Source organism: Microcebus murinus, chromosome 4 (genome assembly GCF_040939455.1).
Source record: "Microcebus murinus isolate Inina chromosome 4, M.murinus_Inina_mat1.0, whole genome shotgun sequence".
Classification (NCBI taxonomy): domain Eukaryota; kingdom Metazoa; phylum Chordata; class Mammalia; order Primates; family Cheirogaleidae; genus Microcebus; species Microcebus murinus.
Genome location: NC_134107.1, coordinates 43,467,856 through 43,490,607, shown reverse-complemented (window position 1 = coordinate 43,490,607; position 22,752 = coordinate 43,467,856). Strand labels below are relative to the sequence as shown.

General features: G+C 44.1%; 1 protein-coding gene across 2 annotated transcripts; it reads right to left on the bottom strand.

The window, feature by feature from the left end:
- Window positions 1-674: 674 nt before the first annotated feature.
- Window positions 675-16,908, bottom strand: E2F8 (E2F transcription factor 8). 2 transcript variants are annotated; one of them, XM_076002104.1, is made up of 14 exons: window positions 16,774-16,858; window positions 15,911-16,078; window positions 15,458-15,581; window positions 13,452-13,730; window positions 12,915-13,071; window positions 10,628-10,942; window positions 10,188-10,349; window positions 8,473-8,610; window positions 7,017-7,220; window positions 6,615-6,702; window positions 5,834-6,368; window positions 2,331-2,463; window positions 1,821-2,215; window positions 675-1,445 (listed from the first exon to the last, which is right to left on the bottom strand). In XM_076002104.1, the coding sequence occupies exons 3-14, from the start codon at window positions 15,470-15,472 to the stop codon at window positions 1,263-1,265; spliced, it is 2,604 nt and encodes an 867-aa protein (XP_075858219.1). In that variant the 5' UTR covers window positions 15,473-15,581; window positions 15,911-16,078; window positions 16,774-16,858; the 3' UTR covers window positions 675-1,262. The 2 variants fall into 2 exon arrangements, with proteins under 2 accessions (XP_075858219.1, XP_012612178.1); XM_012756724.3 differs by lacking the exon at window positions 15,911-16,078 and having other exon boundaries at window positions 16,774-16,908.
- Between the last annotated feature and the right edge of the window lie 5,844 nt (window positions 16,909-22,752).

The window sequence follows — 22,752 nt, the reverse complement described above, 5'->3', positions numbered from 1 at the left end:
GGGAGCTCAAGCAGTGATGCATGGCCTGGTTCCTAATAGGCCATGGACCAGTACTGGGCCATGGCTTGGGGCCTGGGGCTGGCAGCTTTAAGACACTGACTGATTGAGGAAGGCTCTTGTCAGTTCTCAAGGTGCAATTCATCACATAACAAAGGGAGTCAAGGAGATGTACACTTAATACATTGTAGCTCTTTCCTTTTCTTGGAGCTTGAGGGTTTAGTGTGATAGTTCCCTGAGTGTGGAGGCAATTGGAATCCTTACTGCTCTTTTCCCATCCCTGGAGCTGGGCCATCCGGGAAGTATGGTAAGAGGATGGGTTGCAGACCCTCCTCTGAAAGAGAGCCTGGGATAGATGCTGGTCATGCCAGGGCAGAGGAGAGAGGATCCCAGCTCCTGCCTTTCATTCCTAATCTCCCGGAGTGCCATAGGAAGCACATGAGACTTGGCTGGGTGTCCTCGGCCAACCAACAGCCTCTCCAAAGCCATTTTCACTCCTGCAAAAGTGGAGCAATATCCAGGGTCAAAAGTGGGTAAGAATATAGAAACATTCTTTAAATTTCATGTATCTAAGGGAAGCCAGGATGTATTCTTTTTACTAAGAATTTGCCTCTGAGATTAGATAAATATTAATTTTATCCCAACAGTGCCCTTATGGGCCAAATGAAAATGTTAACTACATTTTAGAAAAGTTTTAATTTGAACAACTTATGATTAAAAATACACTTTATAAATAATTTTTCCATAGACTTGATTGAGGATTGTTGCGAACTTTACAAAAAGGCATCTTGCAACAACAGATTAAAGAAATTACAAAAAATATAGCTATAGGCTATTTAAAAATACAACATTATACATCACACAGCGTTTTCTTTGTGCAAAAAGTTTAAGAGAATGCTGTGTTACGTATGTCAAACATATATACTCAAAGGGAAGTAAACTTTAATACAGTTACTTTGCATAATAGTATTAGGCACAGCTGAAATAATGAATCTTCTCCCCCTAGAAGTTAATAAACCTTAGTTCAACATTTTACTTTTATTTTGTAGGATTGAAAGCTAAACTTAGCTTTATACAAATATGTGTGTGTGTGTGTGTGTGTGTGTAAACAAATATATGTACGAAAACAAGTATCCGCTTTGACATTGAGCAAATCCTCAACATATTTACAGTATTTTCAGAGAATGTGTTCTCCAAATCAGTCTGTGTGCATCTTCTCTATTAAACGACTCTTTAGAAAATCAAACCAAGCCACTATCTGGCAATTAGCGGACATCCTCTGTTGAGACTTCCAGTTTTCGCTGTGGAACAAAGAGAGTTCCTAAGGAGGTTTTATTAGCACCGTCGAAATCCATACAGGATGAGCTAGTCGGCTTGGTGGGTCCACCTGGCGTACGGAAGAAACTTTCGGTCACTAATTGTGACCCTTTGGGTGTCACAGGAACAGGCTGATTGGAAAGAGAAGAATGGAAAAAAGAAGTCAAACACACACAGACACATATGTCCTAGCAGATGACTTGGAGGATGGGACTGGATGGATGTTCTATGTTGGGAAACTCACATATCTTGAAACTGGCGAGGGAAGCTTCCATGAATTTTACATTCTCAACTATTTTGTTAAAGGGAGACAAAAATCTCACGACAACCCAATAATATAGACTCCTCTGGCACTCTTCCTGCATTGTGGAAGGAAGGTGAGCCTTCAGTTTCCTTACTCTCCCATCCTTTCGCTCTCCCAAGAAGGAAAGCAAAAGCAAGTCTCCTTAGATACAGATATTTGGGACTTAATAATACAAAGAAAAATTAGATGCGAACACTCTCACCTGTTGTGCCCCCGTCACAGCAACTGATTGTCCGTTTGGTTGGCCCTGGGCTGGGACTGGCGAGTCATAACTGGTGGCTCTTCCTTGCTGAGTGCCTGCATTTTCTGGTAGGACACTAACAGCCTCTATTCTTGGAGACACAGGAATGATTCCGGCTCCAGGGTTGGCAGACACCTGGACACCAGGGGAGATGAGTCCCAGGTGCTGAAGGGTGAAGTTTACAATGGCTGAGCTTGGGTTCTGGATGGGAACGGGGTGGCTCGCAGCGAGAGCCGGGCTGTTCCCGACAGGTACGGCCGCCACGGAAGTTGGTGAGACCATTAGCTTCAAAGGTGTTACATGAAAAGAGGGAAAATTAACAGCAGTGAGTTCAGATGATGTCACTGGAATAACACCTGGAAAGAAAAGGGTGAAGATATCTTAAAAGCACAGGCATTTGTCCGAGAAGTTTACAGGCTTAAGTGAACCTGAGACCGGCCCACGTTTGAATAGTGTTTTACGCCCACTCACCTGCGATCGGGGAGCTGTAGATCCTGTGGTTTGGGGAAAGAGCACCTGAGTTTTCTTTACTAGACAGGATGGACTCCGCCCCCAGGGATGAGCAGTGCGTGAGAGGGATTAGGTATCCTGATGGGAGCGAGGTCTAGAAAACAAGGAGGAAGGGCTTATTGTGCACACAAATACAGAAAAAAAATGGCCACGAGCCTCTTCAGGACGAACATCCCTTGGTTGTTGCTTGTTTTATCAGACCGAAGCCCCCAGCGGTACAGGCTGCAGGCAGGCCAGCCACCCGCCTCCTAGAGGACAACACCTGCCCGCCTTTCCCAGTGCTTGTCCTGAATAATATAGAACATCTGCTTCTTAAATGCCTCCTATGGTCTTGAGAAACATTTGGGAACTGGCAGTGACTCTGCTTAGGGGCACGATTCACCCACACACAACCCTCACACTGACATCCTAATTCCCGCAATCAGACTTCTTGGTATAAGGTGGTGCCAATTGTCAGAAGCAAGATGAACACCGCATATAGCACTAGTAGATTGCTCTCTGATTGTTCTTTAATTATGTAGGATGATATTTCCTAAAGAGTACTGCAAGGGACCCCCTAGGTCTGCAGGATGCAAACAGGCGTTACTTAATTCAGGGTCAAACAAGTTTGGGAAATGCAGAACTCAACAAAGGCAAATGGTGTCTTTATCAGAGAATTTCCAACTGCCTCTAATGATGGCATGCATCATAAATCCCCAAGTGGAGCACACAGCATGCAGCACTTCCAAGACTATTTGGCAACTATGTTTTTGGTAGGTTATTAAGGAGGACTAGCATTCAAAGAAAACATTTTAAGCAATGTTGATTTAGAGAAGGTGTGGGCAAACTATGTCCCATGGGCCAAATCCCACTCCCCGCCTGTTTTTGTAAATAAAATTTTATTTAAACACAGCCATGCCTGTTCACTTATGTATTATCTATAGCTGCTTCCCTGCTACAATGGCAGAGTTGAACAGGTATGGCAGAGTTGAACAGGTATGGCAGAGTTTAACGGGTGCAGCAGAGCCCATATGGTCCACAAAGCCAAAAATACTGACTATCTGGCCCTTAGAAGAAGTTTGTTGACCCTTGATTTAGAACAAAGGAATCATACAAGTATAGATTTTTTCCCTAGTACTCTTTGCTCTAATGATAACAAGCAATCTTAGAATATGCAAACTAAAGCACAATAGAGTTAATAAATTACAAGAGAACTGATTAATTCATATTAGAGACCCGCATGTCACTGAGCAAAAGCTTTCGGTAATAGTTTTGTTCCAAATAGAAAAGGCCCAGGTATGTGCCTCCCTCCATGCTTGTTAGATCACTGTATTTTACCAAACAGAAGAGGTCTACATGGGTGGCTGAACTGCCTGAAAAGTCTGCTTTAGCCTTACTAGGAGTGGGACTGGCAAAGCCAAAAACAGCTCTTAAAAAACTAGGGTAGGGGCCCTTCTTTTATCTTTCTTCAGAGCTTTTTTCTCTCCATTGTCAAAACAACAGTTTGATCTAGCTGTTAATAGGTCTTTTCCTTGGGAACCACAAAGCTAAAAGTGTACCGCAAGGTTTTATTTTGTTTCTTAGGTGCCTGGTACTGCTCAGTATCTTCACTAGTAGGTGCCTTGAAAGCTGCAGAAATAGAGAATTTTTAAGGAGTGGATTTAAGTATTTCACAAAGAGCTGCTCTTTGTCATCTTTAGTCATATTCTCCTGTAGTACAATTACTCTGATAGCTGGTTTAACTCTTTCAAGTCTTTAAGAAAGCCTGTAGTTCTCTAAGCATAATTATTTTTGAACTTTCAACAAACTACATTCATTGCAAATTTTTTTAACCTATAATGCCAATTCATTTTTTTAAAAAAACTAGAACTATTAAATTAGCGGGATGAGTGAATCTGACATATTTGAACTCAAGTGTCATTTGGGTTCTTCTACCTTATAGCAGCCCTACCACCGCCTCCTCCTGTCACATCATCATCCTAAATGTTAAATGTTAATTCCTACATGAACTAATCTCCACCTAGGAGAAAAAATTCTCAGCATTCACTACCTGATGTGTCTGTTTATTTGCAAACTGTCTTCTCTTCTAGAAGTGGAGATTCTCAGTAAATATTTGATGAATGAACTAACACATGGATCTCTCATGTTCTTTGTTTTACTCAGTCCACGCTAAAAAGAAACAGTCAAAATGAAGTTGTAGAGGTGAAAGAAAGAAGCAGGGTACGTGGAAAATCTACCCGCTGAAAACCTTAATCCTGAATAACTAAGTGACCAACAGGAGACCATTATTAAATCATACCCATTGATTGGCCCAAAGAGATTATGGACCCCCCAGAAAATTGAATCAAGCCAAAGCCTTACGATTTGCCCCCTAGCATGTATATTAGACACAGAATGATACTATGTAAGATAATAAATGTTTGAATGGTTACCATGAGCCCATCCTCAGGGAAGATTTGAGAAACTCTAAAGCTTCCTAATAACAGCTGTAACAGATAATACCCTTCAGCTTATACAGTGTCTTAAAGGGATCAAACCCCTCTATGCATAAATTCACTTAACTTCACAAAAATTATAACATGGCCATGGGGCAAGTACTCAAAAGTGACTGACACCAAACGGAGGTGCTAGGTTAGATCTGACCCAGATCACAGTGCTTTATTTACATGTGATCAGGCAAAATTGGTAGAATAAATTCCTCATAGATGAGGAAAAACAAGACATAAGAAAGTACAATAACTTGCGTTAACAGCATGGGCAAAATGGGAGATTAACTTCTGCTGCTGTGTTTAGTGGTATTTACTTGATATAGTAATGTCTTTCATATACAATTGTCCTAAGGGAGAAAAATGAGATAATGTATGCAAAAGTCTATTATGTCTGGTATGTGGGTAGGCATCTGATAAATGTTAATTCCTACATGAACTAATCTCCACCTAGGAGAAAAAATTCTCTAGAAACCAATACATCAAATATACCTACAATTTGTCAAAATCAGTTTGATTTTTCTATTTATGCAAAATGGATATTTTGGTTTAAATTTTAAGTAGAAAGTAAAAACAGGGGGAACAATTTATCTTCTAGGCAACAGATGCCAGTTACATGACAAACATTAGGTAATGACTCAGAAAGAAGTTACAGGAACCCTACGCATCCATCCATTCATTCAGGGTTACGTCTGCTTGTAAATTATTTAAGGCTTTCATGACAGGTGTTTGCATTCCAGCATGTGATGGAGAAATGGACTTAAGGACAACCACCCGTGGTGCTTTAAAAAGAGAGCAAATAATCCCTCCCTCCAAAGGTTAAAAATGTCCCTGCCGTCATCTCAGTCAGGGGATTAGCTGTCTGGGCCCGCATTTGGATTATGGGATGCTAAGAAACAGTTCCTTGTCTTCTGAAAGATTGCTCTTTGCTTTGGTACATTTCCCAAGCCACCAATTCTCCTCTAATTGACCAGGGAATTCCTAAAGCTTTGTACTTACCGCGGAAACATTTTCAAGTCCTTTTAAATCCTCTTTAAATTTCTTTTTGGAAGCACTATCTTCAAGTATGCTTGCCCTCTTGAAGCCTCTTTCTCCAGCTGGCTCCCTGTTTCGGTTCTTCGTACCCTGTCTCTCTGGGGCTGGCAGTAAGTTTCCGGGCCTGGTGGAGGCACTGGACTTGGTGGCATCGCTGGATGCCTTCTCAGTGGTGGTATCTGTGGAGTCTTTTGTTGATCCAGTAACTTTAGAAGAGTGAGTGGGGCAGACTGTTGGGCTCAGGCCTTGGGGCGGCGTCATGGTTTGGGCTTGGGCAGGCTGCAGGTAGATGGCATAGGATGGGCCTGAAGGGGCCGGAGGTAGGATCACGGGCACCGCTGATGACAACTGGCTGGGGATGAGTGGGACCACCCCCAGGGGCTGGATGAGGGATGGTGCTGTCAGCTCCAGCTCAGCATTCACCGGGGTGTCCAGAGGGGCCACTGGTTTGCAGTGCCCTGATCTTGCCAGTTGTACTTTCACTTTCTTTCTGGGTTCACTAAAGGACAAGATTTAAAACATGACACAATGGAAACACATTTTCTACGACTTGAAGCCTCAGACTGAAGCCATGCTGTTTTGAAACTAGCAGATAGTTTCTGTAATGACTGATTATTAGACATTGAGAAGACTCTCTCTCCCATTTCCAAGGCTAGTGCCTGTTCTCACAGGAAATAAGTAATCCCAGTAATGCATTGCAGAAGTAATTCACCCTGTTCGTTGCTAAAGAGCATTGCCAACCTACCTGGATTGCTCTTCTAACTGCATTTTGCAAATAGCCGCGAGCTGAGCCATTTTACTTGGGAAGGGTGCAGGATTCTGAGAACTCTCAGCTGGTGAAACAGAAAGGGAGGGGCATTGGTCAAAGCTAAAGAACACATGTTCACACAGAGGAAGCCTCGTTGGAGTCAAAGGGACAGAAAACATGTAACTCCCTTCAAAACTGCACCACAATTAAACACTAAGCCCCACAAGTGACTTTTTATCCTTTAATTCATACATAATTTTAGCTTCAAGAAGGCTTGGGTATGTGGATATTGAAACAATTCTCTAACAAGTATTGTAGGGATCAAGTAAGCTAAAAAAAAAAAAAAAAAGATAAAAAGAAATTCTTCCTAGCAAAGCCCTGACATTATTGAGAACATACCTTTGTTGGTCTTCACAGGGCTACTTGGAGCAGAATTTATCTTTCTCCGATCACTTTCTATACTCTTCACTAGCTTGATGAGAGATGGGTGTCGAGTGAAGTTTGGTTTCCCACGTGTGGAAAAGAGGTTTTTGGCACAGTTCTCTTTTGAAGACCTCCTCACCTCTAAATCGGAGGTGGCAGAAGGAGTGCCTGGGCTGGAGTCTGAAACAGAAAAGGTGTGTATTAAAATAGGGGTGGTTCAGCTTCCTTCTGGGATATGGATCAAAATGTAGTTCTGAAACGATTTTACAAATCAAAGTGGCAACAATTATAGAGCACCAATTATGTGCCAGATGCTGTTCTAAGGGTTTTACGTACAAAACCTTGTTTCTCTTATTAAATGAATTCTGGGATGCAAGACTTCATACTTTAACATTTCTGAAACTGCCCTATATCTTATAACCAGCGGTGTGCTAGACAGTAGTGACTAGTGATTTTTTTTCTTAGTGATATATAAAAAACTGTGCATCTTATAATCAGTGGTGTCTTCGAGCTGATGAAATATGGTGACCCTCCCAACAACTCCCCGAGGGAGGTCCTCCTCAGGAGACGCACCCCCATGTGAGAGATGAGAGCTCTGACACTCAGAGACATTAACCCACTGATGCGAGGTCTCTCCACTAGAAGCACGTGTGCCTGCGACAGGAACCTGGTCACTATGGCCCCAGAGCCTTCACTCCGAATTCCCGCACCAAAAGACCTCTCTCTGAGATTATACCAAAATCACAATGAAAGGTGCCATCGTTCTTCCCATTTCACAGGTGAGGAAACTGAGCCTCTGAGAAGTCACCTGCCCAAGGCCACCTAGCTAATGAGTGGCAGAGCTGGGACTGGAACCTGAGTCTCCCTCTGCCTCCATGGCCCACGTTCTTGCCATTTTCTAGTGGTTCTGGGAGGGGATCTTTGGTGGGATGTAAAATGTCAGGATCACAGTTGAGATGAGGACTAGAAAGATCTACCTTGATACCAGAATGAACTTATTTCATGTTCTCCATGTGCACAAGTTCTGTCGTGGTCATTGAGCAGCATAACAACCACCACAACAGTATCTTATGCTCTGTGGTGCTTTTGATTTCCCAGGTCTTTTCATATATAGAGTCTATTTCCTGGGCACAGGGTAGGTGGGAGGTTGTTATGAACCTTGGGTTGCAGATGGAGCCGGAAGCCAAACTTTCTATACTGGCACTCATCTTTAACTATCTTTTCAACTATGTATATACCAGGGCTGTCCGGAAAGTATCCAGCCATTGTTAATATAACAAGAACATGTTACATGGCTGGGCACTTTCTGGACAGCCCTCGTATCTCCTCTCTATGTGGGGGGTGGTGGGGTAGGATAGGGAAGGGAGAATATCTCCAAAAGTGCCTTAATCCAAAATAATGAAGCAAAGAATAAAAGAAAAAAAATACATACCACTGGCATTTGGACTGATCTCGGGGCCTGTCCATTTAAAAGCTGGTTTTCGGCCTCTTTCCTCTGTAACATGAACTTTCTTGATAAGCTCCAGGCTACTCAGAACATTAGCTATATCATATAACCTCCTAATTTTTGCTGGCAAAGAGAAAAAAAAAAAAAAGTATATATACCACTTAATGCAATAATGAAAGATCAAAAGATTTTGCTTCATAAGAAAGGACTTTGTATTCTAAGGGCTGTCTTAACCGTCAATGTCAGAGAACATGTGACTCCTTTTAAGTCATTCTAGTGCTACTGCTTTAATTAAGACAAAAAATAGTTTTAAATATTTAAAAGACTCGGTTATTGCTGGTACTGAATCTTGAAATGACAACAGCACATGGTGAAAAGGAAAAATGACTTGATGAGATCACCTTATCTGAAACTATGGGAGAGATTTTTTATAAAAAAGACACCATTCCTGGGAGTCTTCTAATGAGGATTCAGAAGAATTTTATGAGCAGATAGAAATAAAAGTGACAAATGCATTGCTTTTCTGTTTGCAATACCTTATAACAACACTTATTTAATATCATAGCATGGAAAATTCTGCACCCCATCAAAACTTGTAATCTTTTATATTGTCTTTATGTAATATGCAAAGCCTAAATTTATTAATTCTGCAGAGCTGGTATATCATAAAAAGTTTTGTTTAAAAAAGTCTGTTTTTACTTATATCTTGATAGCACAAAATTACAAATCAAGTCCCCTTCATAGCCATGCCAGAAGGTTTCCATGCTGGAACCTTGGGGTTCCAGCAAGTTACACAGCTATAGTTCCTGGAATGGCTTCCAAGGCCGTGACTAATTAGTGAACCAGAGAGCTGAAACCTGGTGACTCAGAGGCAGCAGGAACCCATCAGTATCAGGGTGTGTTTTCTGACGTTGCAGATCTCCCAAACCCATTGCCAGCATTATTGCCTTTATGCTCTGCTTCGTTCTGTCTTTATAGATACACTGTCACCCTGGGGATATGTGAATATACTTCCATGGGACTAACATAGCTTTATAGGATGTGAAGGAGTCTCTGTGCGGTAGTTCCCAAGTATTCCTAACAACCTCTGTGGTCACTTGGGGTGGCCCTTCCTCACCATACAGCTGGGCCCTACAGGTGGCCCATGTTCAGGCTAACCCCCAGCAAAGGCTCCTCCCCATCTGCTGAGCGCTTCGTCCCAACACTCCTGCAAAGTCTGGTATAGCAGTGAGGGCCAGGCTCTGTGTTAGGAACCCAGGCTGTACTCCCTTTCCAGCTGAGAGCAGGTCCTCTGGCTAAATCCATTCAAAATGGCAGAGGGACAACTTTATGGTATTTTATATTCTCATACATCAGTATCAGTGGAAAGAGTAGAGATCTAGGGTCTGGTCCCGCTTTACAATTCACTACTCACTCAGACCTGAGACAGTACAGATTCTACTAATGTAAAATGAGAACAAAAAATATTACAGTATCAAATGAAGCCAAAGTGTCAGACAAATAAGAGTAGTTATACATATCTTCCAATCCTACAAGTTAGCTAATGCAGTATTATAATGGCTTCTAAGGAGAAGTAAAGATACAAAAACGTAATTAGAGAAGATCTGTTTATGTACCCAATATATTTGGAAACCAGTTTATAACTGAGAGTGTATTGTTTAAGAATAGGTCCAACATTCCAAGGCAGTCATGACGCTTACTTTTAAACTTGCTTTTATCCAAGTCTTCCACATGGTCCTCCCCAATTAATATCTTGGCAGCAATTTCCAGGCTTACTATCTGAGGCGTTGACACCAAAAACAGCATCACAAATTTCTGGCTCATTACTCTTAAAGACTTGTCTTTGCGGCTGTTTACAGAAGCTTTGGAGAAGGATGAGGATTAGAGAATTAAAATTCATGAAGGGACAAGTGACTTCTAAAGTAACAAGGCTAAAAATACCACCACCTGATCATACCGCTGACAACTGCAGCATTTTTACATTAAAGGCAGCAGTAGCTCTAGAGCAGTGTTCTTCACGGGACCGGCCCTTTAGACACAGGAGAAGTGCCTTGCAGCCTGGGCTTTTCACATAAGGACCGTGCGCTCAGCGATTGCGCCGCCGGAGCTCCAGCCTGGGCTTTTCCACACTGTCTCTCACCTGCCCGAAATTCCACTCCAGGGAGTTCCACAAAGCACATGTCTGGGTGTCCATTCTGGCCAGCGTTGGATTTGATGATATGATCCTCTATACTGTAACTCTTAATAAAGTCAAACTCTTGTTCATACTCTTTCTTTTTGATCATCATAATCTGCTCGGCGTACTTATTCTCCTGCCCAACGCTCTTCAAAGTACCGAGGGTCTTGTTAAGATTGTGTCGCCCGTGCCAGGTGTACCTGTTTTTGGCGAGGCGGCTCACCATGTGTAAGCTCTCTAGGACGTTCACGATATCGTAAATGCGCCGACGCTCAACATCTGCAAAGAAAGTACAATCGTACGTTACAGGGGGTCAGGTTTTTGTAATGTGTTGAGAATTGAAAAACAACTTCTTCCATGGTTTATTATTCAGTAGGTTCCGGTTAATATAACTTTATTAACTATAAGTGCACATGTTCAACAAACAGTGTGAAAGTAAGACCGACATCTCCCTGTTCTCAAAGGGTATGAATAAGTTAGTATGAATTGGAAAGGAGACATTTATTGAGGCCTAATATGTGCCCCACAGCTTTAGGAAAATTTCACCCTAAACTTGTGAAGTAGGCATTATTATCTGCACTTTAATGATGAGGAAATACAGGCTCAGACCAGCTAAGTAGCACACGCCAGGAACAGAGCCAGTAAGTAGCAAAACCAAGTCTTTCATACTCTAAATCCCACACTTTCCAATCCATTTCTTATATTATCCTTCCAACATACACAAACACAAAACGCCCTGCCTATAGTAGTCATATGATAGGTACAGAGTGCTTAAATTACAGAAGAGTACAAAAACCATGATGTAGTTTTTAAAAACCGACATTAAAAAATAAAATATCCTTTTGGAGTCTAATTTTGCTTACTTTGTAGCTATCTTTAACAATGTGATATTAATGGTTCAATTTCTTTAAGTTGGGTTTTCAATACTCTGCAATGTTAGAATTTTCTTAGTTCAAAAAATTGACTTTCAATGTTGATTTACATTCAGATATTTGGTGAAATCCAGCCTTCCTGGAAAAGTGTTATATAAAACACTCTTGAAGAAGGGTGCACCCTACTGGCCTCTTGCTGTTCCTGGAAACTGTCCCTATGCCCCTGCGTGAAGGCCTTTGTAGTGGGCTGTTCCTTCTGCCTGGAACCTCTTCCCCTTGTCCTCACGGCTCTCTGCCTGGCTTCTTCAAGTCCTTGCTCAGATGTCACCTTCTCAACAAGGCCTGACATGGCCTGAGCACTTAATTTAAAATGGCCAAGCACCTCTCCAGCACGCCAAACTCCTTCATCCTATTCTAGATTTTCTTTTTCCATAATATGCATTACCTTTTAACATACATCATCATTACTTACTTACTTTGTCTTTTGCTCAGTATTGATTGCCCCACTAGAATGCAGGTTCTAGGAGAGAAGTGATTTTGCCCTTTGTGCTCACTGATGTATTTGAAGCTCCTAAAACATTGCCTAGCGCATAGGTGATTAGATATCTGCTGAATTAATAGGCACTACTTCCTACCTAGCTATGATTAAGTGTATGTGAAATGTAGATAAATCTTAATGACATATTCTTAAAATGTGACATAAAGTTAATATTTATGAATGTGTATTAAAAGGGCAAAACTTTTCTTCATGGGGTGATTGCTATATATTAAAATGTATTATCCTGGATAGCACATGTCTTCACAGTTTTAGATTAGGATATTTGCATAACATCCAAGGTACTCAAATTTGCCACAGATCTTTTTTTAGGTCTAAGTAGATTTGAGTCTATGAACAGAGGAGTAAAAGAGGATGGGAAGAACATAGTAACTTTTGTCCAATGCAAAACACTCAGAAAACCCACTCAGAATAGTGCTGAGTGGCTGGGAACACACAAATCCTGTTCCCACTCCCAGAAGCTGAGCCCAATGTCAGCTAGGAAAGTACCATGCAGCAGCCTGGGGATTCAAGGAAGGTGCCAAAAGTTCACAGTTGTAGTTGTTCGTGAAACAAGTCATAAAACAATGTTTCCTTTCTTTAAAGCTTCAGAGACAACCTATAGTCACAAACAACCTCCACTGTAATTTTTTTCCCCTCTAAGATTCAATGAAATTAGAAACTATTTGCCTTTATTCTTAAATTAAGATGGCTTTAGAGATTTACCATGTGGTCTTATCTGTGTCATTGCAAATACTGGATAGATGAGCATGGGTCTGAAGGAGTAAAGTCCATAAAGTCACTTTAGTCCTTAAGTGTTTCAGTGAGATCATGGGATACTTACTAAGTTCCTCTGCTACTTCATCAAGACAGATGTCATTATTCACAGCAGGGTTGGGATACTTAGGATAGCGTGCTAAGAACTTATGGCATAATAGTCCTAAACTTTTCTCTTTTCGACTTGGTTGGGATTTCTCATATTCATCTCCAGAAAAGTGTTCCTACAAAGGAAAAGGTAAACAATGTCTTATTCTGAAATAAAGCTTGACAGATTTATGAGGGGCATCTGTGTTTGATGACTAACAGCACCCATACACATGCTTAGCTTCAACAGCTGCAAAGCTTGGGGGCAAGAACTTGGGAGTCGGGGAGAACCAGTACAAACTGCTTGGCAAATCTGGAAGGGGAAGCCTGAAATAAAAATAACTATAAGGTTCAGAATTCCCAGTGCTAAATTTGATGGGGTCCAAACCTCCCTGGTGCTCTGAAGGAGGTTAATGACAGGCTTCGGATGGTGATGCTTTAAATTGCCCGCACTTCTGCAATAGCTACAACCCTCCAACAAATTCCCTCGTCTCCACCCAGTCCTCTGAAAACCTACATGTAAACAGTCTTTGGCCTCAGGTAATCCACTTCTGTTATCAAACAACCCCCTTTTCTGATCTCTGTTGCGGATCTCAGGGCTCACAGCACTGATGAGCATTTTTAGGTTGGCTGTTGGTGTCCACGGCTCTCCCTGGGAGACTTCCTTGGGCTTGGTGGGCGTGGTTAAAGGGCCAAAGTCAGGCTGGATCTCTGCCAACACTATATTTGCTGTAGTGCACTCTTTCAGAGGTGTTTTCATTAGTCCCCTTTTATGTGGCTCAAAAAAGAGATTTTCCTGGTTTAAAAAAAAGTAAAGAATTAAATCCATGGTAACACAGGTTTTATCAGATAGCTTTTGACTCTAGAAATTGTACAATGAATAGAATATTGCTGAGGAAAAAATTGCCTAATGAGATTGTAGACTTGATGAAGTTAATATCTATATTGCAATGATCACTTGACACTTACTGTCCATTCTAATAAATTTCCCATTTTTAATTTTGCAATGAAGCATGGTCCTACGTTTTCATCTTGTTTCAAGAATCTTTTAAAAAACTTTTAATTGAGACATAATTCTTAACTCTTATTTGAAATAATGTTAGGTACAGAGAAGAGTTGCCAAATAGTAGAGTTCCCATATACGCTTCACTCATCTTCCCGTAATAGGAGTGATAATTTTAAGTGATCTCAAACTCCTAGAAGCAACTTTTACTCAAGACACTGTCATAAGGAAAGAACTCCAGGGGCAGAAACTATCACATTATCCACCTAGCATGGCTGCATGCAATGGGTGCTCAAAAAAACACTATTGAGAGCCAAGCAGAGAAGGTTGAGGGCGAGCATATGGTCAGATTTATCCGGAAAATCCAGAGTACCCAAGAGCAGGACTTCTCACCAGAAAAGTCTGCTCTTTGAATATCCACCCCTCACTTTACAGATGGAGAAAATGGGGCCAAGAGAAGTAACATTAGCTACCCATGATCATAAAGCTAGATTCTGGTAAAAGCGAGACTGCCACTGAGACAAAAGGGTAAATTCATAGCAGTTCATAAATAAGATGAACGGAGACTTTGTTCCTTCCACTTTTGGAGACCTGGGATTCCACACATTACTCCTATCTGTATCTATTTTAAAGAAAATGCTTGGAATGGCATTAAGTAAAAGAATGAAGAGACCCACTAACTTTAGGAACATGGATTAATGAGATTATTTTACATGTCTGTGACATTTTGGTATTTATCAAGTGCTTTTCCATTTGTATTTGCATGGACTCCTATATTCCTATTTTCCAGAAGAGGACATGCAGGCTGAAAGAGGTGACACAGGACTAGAACTCAGATATTCTCCGAGAATGGTGCTCTATATATGGAAGTCAGTGTGATGGACCCAATAAGAGATCCTAGCCAGCGTGTGCACCTAAGAGGTGCTGATCCAAGAATGGGGTTTTTCTAAAGGCTGCTGTCCTTTGCCACAGACTGTTAGGAGCAATAGTAATTCTCTTGTTTGACTAACATCTGTAACTATTAGGAAATTTACATATAAGCTTATTTTTCTAACCTAACAATAGTTGAACACCCCCACTGATAATTCTATTGTATGTTTACATAATATTTACCTCATAAACAGGGTGTGTTGAGGCGCCCATAAGCCTAAAAAATGCTTACAATTTGATAGAAAAATTATCTTAAAACGAAATCCAATCTAGAATCATGTCCTGTGCCTTTCTGAATTCCTATTGTTCAACAATCCTCAGAAGTGTTGCAAAACGACAAACAAATTTCATTATTCTTAAACATACCTTTTCTCTCTGTTTATGTTTTTGAGACTCCACCAAAGCATTAAAAACCAGAAAGATTACTTTAACTCTAGGCAACCCTACCCCTCTTCAAAAATTAAATTTTCCTTCCTTCCAGGTTTTTACAGAGACTAACCAAAAAAGGATGTGACATTAATAAGATATATTGGATAATGAAAAATTATGGGGTTAAAACTGCAGTGATGAATATGGAAGTTAAAAAGTACCTTTTCGTTCTCCATTCTGTAAATTCCTCATACATTTAGAGTTTAAAAACGAAAAATCTGGAGTTCCTCCCCAAATCTCGGTGATTCAAGTAGTCTAATCAACTCTATTAAAAACTTTAATATCCTTAAAGAAAAAAAGGAAATAGGAAAAGTTAGAGAAAAATAAAAACCAAGAGATCCTCTGTTGAAAATTCCTTCACGGACACAGCAGGCCACAGAAACAAAGACTAATAACGAAAAATGACAAACTAGATTTGCATTTTATTCCCGACCTCTAGAGAGAGCCTCGCCGGGCAGAGAACTCCAACAAATGCCAGTAAGTTCTTCAGCAAACGGATCCGCTGTCATGAGACTTCAAGTAACCCACAGCCCTCCAGTGACAGCCCTCTCCCATCTTTAGAAAAGGAGGGCCATTCTCGGGGCCCCGCCAAATAGACGGTAGCAAGCACCCACCTGTCCACACATCAGGGCTCCGGACTGAGCGCACGAGCCCACGTTCCGGCCGAGCACACGCGACCCCCGTATCTGGATACAATTCAGGCATCTGCATCTAGATGCCTGAATTTCTCTCCCTACACACACGTGCACAGGCTCAGCAGTGAAGTCTTGGGAAGTTGCCTGCTATGAAATTTACAAATTCAGTCCCTAAAGCTCTAAGGTTGCTGCTGGGCATTTAAAGAGTGCCTCACGATGAAGACTTTTTTAAAAAAAGGCTTTCTTAAAGATGTAAAGCTCTAGGTGCTCGCTATTCGGGTGGTCGGTTCACCCCGCGATGTTGCGCTCCACCGTGGAAGGCTGCGTTTGTTCAAGGAGGCAACCAGGTACAGTCCCCGCGCCGCCACCCGCCCCGCGCCCTTCCCGCCCCGCCTGGCCAACCGCCCCTCCCCCAGGCCGGGACAGCCCGCCGCCCGCCCTGCAGTTCCTGGACAGCATCCTCGTGGTTTCCAGGACAACGATTCCCGGCCAATCAGAGAGCTGGCCACGGGCCCGCAATTGGTTGACGGAGCCAGGGGCGGGGCCGGACCTTCCGCCTTCGATTTAAAAATTTGGCGCGGAAAGCCGGACCGTGGCCGGCGCCGCCCCTAAGCAGCGCGGGGCTTGAGCGCGGGCAAACCCGCGCCCGGAACCACGGCATCCCCGCCCCTCCCCCTCGCTCGCCCCCGCCCCTCTGCGCGGGAGCTCGGCTCCTCCTCCTACGGCCCCCGGCGGAGCGGGAGGCGGGAAACGGCCGCCGCCGCCGCCGCCGCCACCTCCCGCCCGAACCCGCTCCCGGTGCCGCGCTGGCCCGGCGCCGCGTCCCTCTGCGTCCCGCTGACCTGTCAGTCCACCTCACGGCTGGAGCCGGCGGGGGCCGAGCCGGGCTCCCCGGCAGCCCTTCCCCGCTCAGGCCCGGGAGTCCGCGTGTCGGGCAGTCAGTCTGTCTTTCCGCCGCGCCGAGGTGGGTGCGGGAGGGCAACGCCCGGGCCGGGACTGGCGGGCCGGCGGGCGGGCACAGGGAGCGTGACCGCCCCGGAGCAGTCAAGCCCCCGATTTGAAATTAACCCGCTCCCGGCGCGAGCTGATCCCGCGGGCGGGGAGGGCCGCTCCCCTCCCCCACGCCCGCTCGTCCCGGCCCCGGACCTCGCGCGCCAATGCGAGCCTCCCGGCACCGGCCGCCGGCGAATCAGGGTGCTGGCGCCGCCCCCCGTCCCGCCCCCACAGCAGAGTTGGGGGAAAAGTTCAGCAACTTTTTTTCCTTTTTTTTTTTTTTTGCATACACCCCCTCCCCTTGCTCAAAGTTGAGGAATAAAATTTGGCACGCCCGGGGCTCGCGGGCTGGTGCGCGGGTGCCCTGTGATCCCCCAGCTTGGGGCTATCTCACCCCCTGCCCAGCCCCAGGTCCGCTCACCTGCCCTCGGGACCCCAGCCGGGACCATTCCCCCTCCCATCCTGGCATGCATTATCGTGTTGCCCACCGTCTGCCCCCTCGTTTTCAGAAATTGGTGTGAGCAGAGAGAAGCGTGGCTACCGGTGCCCAACCTCGATAGGCGCGGGGCCTTGGATCAGCGGTGAGAACTCAGGTGTAGGAGGAGGAGTGAAGTTGAAAACCCGCCAACGCTGTCCCAGGCGTCTTTCCTCTTGTGGTCTCCCACCGGCTCCTCCCTGTTGTCTTCCCTCGCTTTTCCCTCTTTTTCCGGTCTCCGATCCTCGGGCAGCTTTAGCCTAGTGTATTGCAGAGTCCCAGAGTAACAGCAGGGTTAGAAGACACTTTAATCCAACGTCCTTATTTGGCAGACAGGGAAACTGAGGCTCCGGGCGGCGGCGCTGCCTTGCCCGTGCCTGGATTGTTTGCACCGCTGTTGGCTTGCTCCGCTCTTCTCGGCTTTAAAACATTTCCCCTTTTCTGCGGACGGGTGCGGGGTTGCTGGACCGCACGTATTGCCCAACTGCGCCAAGATCTGGGCTCGCGGCTACCGACTGTTAAGTTTGGGCTCTTCCTCCTCCGTAATCTCGCGCCTTTAAACTGCAGCAAGGCCCGGGGCTACGCTCCCCCAGCCCCATCGCCTACTGGTGTACCTGTGACTCTCCCATTGCTGACTCGCAAAGCGAGACATTCTTCTTTGCTCCTGGGCCCGGTAAGGGCGGGGATGCTGTAATACTGAGGCCAGGGTCGCGGCGCTGCAGCCACCCGCCATAGGGCCGGGGGTCTCGGTGGCGAGCGATGGCTCATCTCCCGGTGGAACGCGACCCAGGGCGCGCAGAGTGGCCGCCCTGAACGGTTAGCGCCGTCGTGTCCCTGTCCTCCCCTCGTCTCCAGCTGAGCTTTAGGTATTGCTCAAGAACGTGCTTCGACCTGAAAGGTGCTGTGCAGAAGGGGTGGTCGCCTGTAGGTCCCAGATTTGAAATACAGCAGAGATCACGGGACAGTGTTCCACCGTCCATGGCACGGAGCGGCTGGCTCTTACTGAACCCAGATACACCTTTTCTGGAGCAAGGCGGGGCTCCAAGTGCATCAACAAAAGACGGGCAGTTGGTGCTTCTGCTTTAGCCACTAGCTGTTTGCCAGATTGTCGTCTCCCTCAAACTCCCAGCCACCAGTGCTTATAGGAGTGTCCCGGTTCCGCCCTGCCCAACATTCCCTAAGTGTTCACACCCAGGGAGTCCAGCGGGCCTTAAGTCCCCTTTAAAGGGACTCTTCAGAAGCAGTAGGTCTGATGCCCTTGTGTTCAGAGTTAGTGACTAATTCCCTCAAATCTGGGATCCATAGGGCCATTCATGCCGCAGGTGTCTGAGTGTCAAGTACCTGTAAGACAAATAATGCAGGGAGCAGCCACCTCGGGTGACACTTTACAGATGCCATCTCATTGCATAGTCAGCACAGGCAATAAAGCATGGGTTATTACTCAGCAGAGCATTTTAAAGTAACAAATCCAAGGGCTTCCTGTAAGAGGCAGGGCGGGGATTGGAAGCCAAGTCTGTTTAACTCCTCAGAGCTTTCCACTGACAGCCATGTTCACTGTGCTGGATGGGCGTCTTCCATTGCCTCACAGGATAGTTTTGCCCCATTTTCTAGAGAAGAACACTGAGACACAAAAGGTTTAAGTGATGGCCAAGTTAGCTGTAGAGCCAGAATTAGAGTCTAGATCTACCTGCTTTCAGTTCCTATACCCCATTCCACTGCCTCTGAAAGTTCCTACAAAAGCGTGTCAGTGTCACCTTGGGTCAGCCTTTAGCCATTTTAACCCTTCCCCCAACATAAAAAATAGAAAAGGTGAGAATGTAATTCTTGCTTAATAACAGTTGTCGTGTCTTATTGAAGCAAGTGAATTATAATCAAACTCACCGAGTATGTTGAAAAGTGGTTCTATTAAAAGTGAAGTGACACATTATAGTTTTGAAGTCTTGACAACCCTTTTGTGTAAAGGTAATGAGAAAAGAAAGCAAGCTGAAATAATTCTATCCAACACTACATAGAGTGTCAAATTGAAATTCAGCATAACTGTAAAGGAAAGATATAAGGCAATTGAAAACTTTTATAGATTATTGCACAACCAAGAAGGAAGGATCAGGGAACAAGCTTGAAATCTTTTTCATTTTGCCTTCGAAGGTGTTTTCCAGTTATTAGTTACATAATCCAAGGGAATATTTGTGTTTCTTTCTGATCTGTTTTTCACCATGTTGTGTAATCTGTGTCTCACTGAAGTTAGACCAGTTTTTCTACTCCGTGCTGCCACCCTTGTGGATTGCACAACTCAGGGGGCTGATGTGTTGTGTAACACGTTCAGCAAGAAATAAGGCATTATGAAAAAAGATATCAAAAGTAAGGGAGAAAGATAGATGTCATCTGAAGGGCCTAGATTCAAAGGTAACATTTGGGATTTCTGAGGCATGTCCCTTTCATCATTACTACAGTGTCACACACTGGGTGTGAAAAGAGCAGGCAGGACCTTCCTCGCTGACCATGGGAGGGTGAGGGGCTCAGGAAGGAGTTGTTCTAGCTAACGGGTTCCTAGACCTTTTCTGTCTCTCCCTTACCGCCCCCTCCTCCCCTTGTATCACCAGCTTTACTTCCTGACCTGGTGGGGCAATTTGGGTTTGTGCTTTTTGTGCAGCACGTGGTGGCGGTGTGGTACTGCCACCACAAAAACAGCTGTCTAGAGCTTTAAATTGCACAAATCCCCATTTGCTGGGTTGGATCACAGCTGCTCACAACCAGATCTGAGCTCTCCCTGATCCCTTTAACAAGTTGGTTACTCTGCCTGCAAATGAGGCGTGCTGGGTCAATCTGGGTCGGGTTAAAGAGGATGGATACGGACAAGGGCCCCAGGAAGTGGGAGACCCGGGAACTGGCTTGTGCTGACTGCAGAGCTAGACATGGTCAGAGCTTGTCCCGGCAGCAGCAGGGCTGTGTAAAATAACCTCAGTCTCTCCTGTGGGGAACTCCCAGTGAGCCCTATATAGATATTTGCAGCCCTGGACTCAGCTGCAGCAGCAACACTTGCTGCCATTTATTGAGCAATTACTGCTTCTAAATTTTTAAAATACTTTGGGGATAATAGAACACAAAATATTGAGGGCCCTCTTCACTGGAGTCTGAGTTCTGTCCTCATTGTATTATTGCACATATAATTTTAAAATTGGTGTAACATCATGTAATCTAGTACTTATCAGTAAGTTGGAAGAACCCACTTTTCCTGGTTCTAGGGCATTAAAGAAGTATATATAAAGATTTCTGCGAGTAGGGGCAGGAATTTATTTACTTAAAAAATGTAGGAGGCTGGGCACGGTGGCTCATGTCTGTAATCCCAGCACTCTGGGAGGTCAAGGCAGGAGGATTGCTGGAGCTCAGAAGTTTGAGACCAGCCTGAGCAAGGGTGACACTTTGTCTCTACAAAAAAATGGAAAACTTAGCCAGGTATGGTGGTGCTGCCTGTAGTCCCAGCTACTTGGGAGGCTGAGACAGGAGGATTGCTTGAGCCCAGGAGTTGCAGTGACTCTGTTGCCAAAAAAAAAAAAAGAGCAAGAATCCCATAACCTCCTTGATCAGTGATTCCTGCTTTTTGCTTAAAGCTGGTAGAGAAAGGTATCTGTGCTGATCCCCTCCAGGTAAAGTCATCTCATTCTGTTCCTGATCACAACCCTGAATAGTGCCCAGCAACACCACTCTGAGCTTCTCGAGGGTGGAGAGAGGGACTTCCTCATCTTTCAGCCTTCCTAGTGCCCAACCAATGCCTGGCCCAGACCTTGATTCATGTTGGTTAACTGAGTAAAATTCTACTCTAGAAGGTTATTCCACTAAGCCCAGAAGATACCTTGTCTTTTAGTCTCTTTATCTTCAGTACTAAGTCTAATGCTGGACACATACATGGTGCTTTGTAATGTTAGACAAATCAGGTCATTATTACCACCCCCTTTAAAATGTCAGGTTTTTTTGTTTTTGTTTAACTTTATCTAGATGCTTCTGTTTTATTTATTCACTCAATTAAAAATCGTATACTGAATACTTACCATGCTCCCAAACCCTGAATTAGGTGTTGGATGTATCAAGTGAGTGAAAGAGACAAAGTCCTTGCCCTTTTGGAATTTACAGTCAAGCAGTAGGAAACGTCTGGCACAAAGTGTTAGCTGTTGTTACTATTATCTGATTATTTTCCTCTAAGTATGAGACTTCTCAGCCACTCCTCAATCCAACAAACATGCCTTTTTCCTATGTCCTCTATAGCCCTGTAAAAATGTTTCTGTAGATATTTTTCTTCCCTGGGAACCCAACATCTGTTATCTTCTTGCAGCCCATACATATGGGTCACTGCTTGGGCCTAGGCACCAGCTATAGGACACGGGGCTGCCCTTGGGATCCCAACAACAAAGCCAACTTTTCACTTACTCTTTCCTTTCTCTTGCAGAGATGTGGACTGCATTTGGCCAAATTGTCTGCTTTTCTGAGTCTTCAAGACTGCTGCTTTGGAGTCACTGGAGGCAGCTCTGTTTATCCCAGAATGATCACTGAAGTCAGCATAAGTGGGTCCGTTAGGCCTCAGCAGGGTTTCAGCCATCCTGGAGTCAGGCACTGGGAACAGAACAGGCCAGTGATCAGCTGTGTCCATCTTGGGCATCCCCCCCATAAGGTTCTAGGCAGTCGCCAAGTGCTCTAACAACGTACATCTTCCTGAAACCTGAACAGATTTCTTCCAATTCCTTGGCGCTTGTGAATACTCCTTAAAGTGACAGTTTTCTGATCTGATTTGACCTAATGTGCCCTACAATACCTAGATATATTATGCTGGAGGTTTAACTGCTCACTGTACTGCTTTATCATACAATACAGAGACCAACATAAGTTGTTGACAAAAATTTAAGATCTTCCAAAAGAAGTAGATAGCTCTCTTCTCAGCCTTAGTTGAAAATCTTCAATAAAAGCTCACAGCGTTTATCAAGATGGAAATTGGTTGGAATAAATTAATGCACTTGTGATTGTGGATATTAATGAATTGCATTTGAATTTGCCCACAAAACAGATAGTTCTCTATGTGTTTTTAAAATAGTGCTAAACTTTGTTACAAGTTCAGTCTTTGAAAAATCTATAATTGTTTTAAAATTGATTTGAAGAATATAAAATGGCATTATATTTTTATTAATAAAGAGCAAGATGTTTGTTAACTGAAATTTTTGGATGCCAGTTACCTTGACATCTTTGTGATAATAGTGTCATATCTGTGTCATATGGGAGATGGTTGCTTTTAGAGAAACTCAAGGTTCGGAGAATAGAGGGACATCTTCTAGTCAGTCATCCTTCCTTGACATAGGCTAGGATGTGG